The 5,401-nt window shown below is 39.5% G+C and overlaps 1 protein-coding gene across 5 annotated transcripts in view; it reads right to left on the reverse strand.

Annotated features, from left to right (window-relative positions):
* The window catches only part of LOC128894359 (tight junction protein ZO-1), a 25,093-nt gene extending 20,258 nt beyond the window's left edge, over window positions 1–4,835 (reverse strand). For 3 of the 5 annotated variants that reach the window (XM_054156033.1, XM_054156034.1, XM_054156039.1), the window contains exons 1-2: window positions 4,693–4,835; window positions 3,786–4,003 (exon numbers count right to left, since the gene is read on the reverse strand). In XM_054156033.1, coding sequence (XP_054012008.1) covers window positions 3,786–3,938 — 153 coding nt within the window. In that variant the 5' untranslated portion in view covers window positions 3,939–4,003; window positions 4,693–4,835. Of the gene's footprint in view, window positions 1–1,008; window positions 1,445–3,785; window positions 4,004–4,692 lie in introns of those variants that run through there. The other 2 variants (XM_054156036.1, XM_054156035.1) reach the window with 1 other exon arrangement.
* Between the last annotated feature and the right edge of the window lie 566 nt (window positions 4,836–5,401).

The following is a 5,401-nucleotide window of genomic DNA, read 5'->3' on the forward strand; positions in this document are numbered from 1 at the left end:
ACGTATGGGGTTAAAAGTTAACGTTAGGTGGAATTTCTTCAGAAAATCACCATTTGTTGCACAGAGATGCAACCTACAGTGATGGACAAAACCCTAGGCTTCGATTAAATCTGAAGTTTGCCAATGTGTTTCTCTCGTTTCCTTCTTTGGAAAATGTTCAAAAGAAGAAACGAGACAAACATATCGACAAACTTCAGATTTATCGAGGACTAGGATTTTGCTCATCTCTGCCTATAGAATCTGAGAGTTTTTGCGCCCTCGGTATTCCACGGTTTCGTTCCATAACCCGAACTACCATTTTCCAAACTCGATCTGGATCTACAAGGACAAGTTCGAACCACTTGTAAACAGAACTTGTATACCGAGCAAGCGGGGAAACTTCGAGTGAAAAGTAATCTCGCTACGCTTGAAAACTCGCTACCACGTTGTGTCAGCAGGGAACGAATTCCAATGATCCGAGTCACCCTCGTCCCGTCTAAAGAACTGTGAGAAAATTCTTTCGGAAACCAAAGGAAGCACCGCGACTTCCTCGACATCCAACAAAGAAGGACTCGACGATCGCGATTAAAACATCTTTAGATCTTTAGTTTTTCAACTTTTTAGGCATCGTTCGATCTAAAATTTCAGCAGTTTGCATTTAAAGATCGAATAAACGAAAACTTTTAATGCTTCGTTCACATCGATCCCAAATCTCAGCAATTGTTTACACTTGAAAATCGAACGTCGTTAATACAATTACTGCTTCAAACTTATCCATACTAATTGAACAGAAATCAAATTTAACGTAAGAAAACCGAACTGTACCATGAAATCTTCACAGTTCGTCTTCTCCTCTAAACTAAAACTACATCTACGCTAAAAATCCTCGCGTCAACGAATCCTATAGAATCCCATAGAATTCTACTACATGTACTCCTGCAAAAGCCATCGAACTCCATCCTCTAAACGTAAAAGAAAGGATGGTAAAAAAAAAAAAAAATCGAGGCGAAGGTCATCTAACATCCATACCTTCCAAAATCCTTAAAAACGTAAACGAGAAAACGTCTCGCGTGATGTCGAAAGTGTAGAGGCACGTAAATCTTACAGCGTTTGGAATAGAATATCCACGTATCGGAATTCCAAACGCGAGGCACACACAACGTTTAACACCACTTCGAGATTAACTTCCACTTCGAGATTCACGACGAGAAACTTCTGGTGTCGATGGTCGTTTACTAGCGCGCACGCGAACCCGTCTCGGTACGCACTGATCGAACGTTAATAAAAGTAGAGAGGCTAATCACGCCACGGAAAGTAAAGAAATTCTCTTTCCCCGAAGATCGGCGCGTAGCTCGCCGAGCGTGGCTTGGCCGCGGCAGGTCGAACGCAGAGATCGGATGAGAAACGGGCTTGGCGGCTGCGGGGAAGAGCACGGGACACGTACAGACTCACCGGGAGCTTGGTCGCGAGTGAACGTGTCGCGAGGAGTGGGGGGACGCTGGTGGGGACTGACGAACCTGCGCAACGGGGACCGGGGGGTGTAGTGGGGAGTGGTGGGGGGCCATCGTAGCATACGCGTGCCTGCGCACCGGTTTTCGGCTTCGCTAGTGATGGGCCCGATCTCGAGAGGACAACTTCACTTGTTATTCATTAAATGTTCATTGAATTTCATTCATGTTCACGAAATTCATTCTTTGCCTTTCCATTTTCAATTATTTATAAATTTAGGTCGAGTAAAATATTTATACCTTTTGTTACGTTAAATTAGAAATCTTGTATGTTCTCGAACTGATTTATCTACAATGAAGCTATACTGGGTGTCCCAAAAATGTTGTAACACCTTGAAAGGGGTGGTTCGGGAGGTGATTTGTTCGTGAAATTCATTCTTTGCCTTTGCATTTTCAATTATTTATAAATTTAGGCCGAGTAAAATATTTATACCTTTTGTTACGTTAAATTAGAAATCTTGTATGTTCTCGAACTGATTTATCTACAATGAACCTATACAGGGTGTCCCAAAAATGTTGTAACACCTTGATAGGGTTTGGGAGGTGATTTGAAACTATTTCCTTACCAAAAATCCTGTCCGAGGCTTCGTTAAGGAGATATTAACAAAAAACCCCGGACCAATCAGAGCGCGATTATACCATTCGAGCGGCCGTCTAGCGCGTAGCGTACGCTCAACCGGCATACTCGCGCTCTGATTGGTCAAGCTTTTCTCTTCTTAATATCTCCTTAACGAAGCCTCGGACAACATTTTCGCTAAGGAAAAAGTTGTTTCAAATCACCTCCCGAACCACCCCTTTCAAGGATCTTCAACATTTTTGAGACACCCTTAAGGCCGAACGCACACGGGCGCGACAGATTTGAAATTAATATTGCAAACCGTTCGCGCTCTTTGTTTTACCTACTCAACTATCTTTGTTTTACCTAGATCCACGGTCGCATGCAACTATGTAATTTCAAAGTGGTTTGAAACTGATCAGTTGCGCCCGTGTACGATCGGCCTACAAGTACAATATTCGTATAAATACATTCTAATTGCCACCAGGTTGAGACTTAAATTATATGTGTGCATATACGTACACTATAATCAGAGATTAGATCGATGACTAGACTGATCTTAAGTTTTAACACAAAATGTTAAAGACTTACAAGCGATTGAATATACAAAGACACAGAATTTAATTTCTCCATTTTGTAATACACGCATTCTTAAATAGGTTTCTTTTTTACAGTTTGTTTGTTCTGCAAGACGGCGTGTACTCGTCTTGTTTGAAACACCCGTTATGTGAAAGTTACGTCGGCCGAGACGCACGTGCGCATAAAAGACGATGAATGCACATACCATGCACGGTCCAGTGCGAGATGTTCAAAGTTGCCAAATTGGCATGCGTACGAAGTAGGCAATAATTATGGGAGAAAGATGGAAATTGATTTGCCGACTCGGGCGATATATGTATGATTTACTATTTAGGTTAGGTTGTTGCAAAGTAAACACACGAAACTATCGGAGAAATTTATATGAATTAAATGATACGTTTGACGTTTACAAATAAGTGTTTCGTTATGAATATATATAAAAATAATGTATAAATATATACGTATATGAACATAAATTCATGTATATATTAATAACGATACCTTTTTTTAAAAACATCAATCCTATCATTTAATTTAAACAAAATTTAATAAGAGATATGGTGTAAATACTTCTGGAACTGACTGTATACGTACGTTGAATTTTGCTTTGCATTATAGCTATTGAAAGAAAAATTTTTCATTTTAGCCCCGTGTTGCACTTGTTCTGAATTGCGTAAAATATTGTGTGCTACCTGCGAATCTAGGAGAAAATTATAATAAAGGACACAAAAGACTGGTACCTGAGCTACGCCGACACATTCCAGCTGCTCGAGAGGTGTGTCATATTCCAGTCAAAGTGGCGCTTTTCTTTGTGTGCGTCTTCAGCGATGGCTTTGAGTCACGAATCGACTTAAATAGCATTTTTCTCCTACATTCTCGATACTTAATTTTCTATTTTAATTTTCCTCAATGAATCTATTTATTTCGTTCGCATATGTATACTAATGTTTCTTGTTGTATAAATTATAAATATATCGATATTTTCGAGAAGTGCAATTTGCAATATTTACACAAAACCCATCTATTTACTAAATAGTATTTAGCAGAGAAATATTTCGGCTAATACTGCTTCCGTCGAGTAATTGTCATTCGACTTTCTAAACGCCTTAATCGAAATATAATTACTTATTTATGTTCGTTTTCTTTTCAAACGGTTTGCTCACCTTCTCCCTCCGCCTATGTCTTTTAGATTGGCTTCCAGCCAAAAGAAAACTGTCGTGAGGCACGTGACTCTTCTTTCTTAGCAAATCTTTCTTCGCGACGCGTCCCTTCTTTTTTCTCTTCCCGCTGTGAAACAATTTGCCGAATATTTTCATCCTCCAGTCCTTTCCTTGTCGATAAGGTCAATTCCGTGTCGATCAGTAGAGAACCTCGTCAGGAACTAAATGATAAATATAAAATTAACGCGATATCGTATTCGAATAAAAATTTAAGGTCCTTGTGATTGAATAATTATCGCCTTGAAGTATGTTAAAGGAGGGGAGCAAAAATTATATAAATTTGTATTACGGTCTGAACCGGCGCCTATATATTGCTTACCGCCGTGACTCGCGTGCATATCGGGTTGCCTGTTGCCAGGGGCATTTCAATATAAAACGTAAAAAGCAGTGATAAATAGTTTTAATTTACTTTGAGCATAAAACTATTCATTCTTCGCTGTAACTTTATAAATAGAATTAAATTAATCCACGCTAACTAGTCAGTGCGAAAAATAACTGTCTCTGTGTCGTAATTCGTTCCTCGAAACAATAAAAGTTTTCTGCAACTTCTAACTCGAAATGAAACCGAAAGGATTACATTGATAATGCATTACGTTATAATACTCGATAGTCTAGCCTCTCGAACATACTTCAAGGACGACGTCAGTGGAGTACATAATTAATAAGCAAAATATTAAAAAAAGAAAGAAACTCTCCAAGGTGACAAAAACATTAATTTAGACCGGTCCGAGCGATGCAATCATGCTTCGAATATTCTCGAAACCGTGGAATTTGCATAAATTACACAGCATTGCGTATCAGAGTTAATTAACGTATACACATCGTAAATTTTTAGAGATGAGGACGATACCTAGACGAAGATCACTGGAAACATATGTTCTCGCTCCTTGGTGATTGTCTCCTGGATGAAAGATTTCCTGATTCACTCGTGTTGCCGGTTTTTTAACGATCACGACTCACCATCGGAACGCACAACGTCACGCGACGATATTCGATGACAAAATGAACGCAGCAAACCGTATTTGGAGCGTTTTGGCAGGAAGAAGTCGTAGAGAGGTGCAGTCTGGACGTCGATTCACGATGGGATAGAGAAGCAGAAGCACCATTTGAAATGTGGGCGGCTTCGTAGCGTGACTTATCACGGCGGGTGTTGCTGATATGGGATGAGCCGATGAAATATCTGTGTAACGTGTTGTCGACTCCGGAAGTACGATCGATCTATCGACCCGCTGAAGCCCCAGAATCACGGGCTGGCTTCGTATTCCCAGTCATTTAGACGCGTTTTCTCTCTCCTCCATTCCGTTACCTGCAATTTACGTAGTGGAATTAAAAGAAAGAATTGAATAAATTGACAACAACGTATAATATAGGACTCTTACTGTTTGCAATTAATGCCATCGACGATGACCACAATTCTTCTTAATCCCTCGAGTAAAATAAAACCTAATGACAATCATTCTATGTAATAATATGATAAATAATTAAAACATTATTGAAAGCAAAATAAAGCATACGTCTGGAGAAACAGAATTCGATTAAATTGTGATCTGAATACAGAT

Source organism: Hylaeus anthracinus, unplaced genomic scaffold (assembly GCF_026225885.1).
Source record: "Hylaeus anthracinus isolate JK02 unplaced genomic scaffold, UHH_iyHylAnth1.0_haploid 3, whole genome shotgun sequence".
In the NCBI taxonomy this organism is placed as follows: Eukaryota; Metazoa; Arthropoda; class Insecta; order Hymenoptera; family Colletidae; genus Hylaeus; species Hylaeus anthracinus.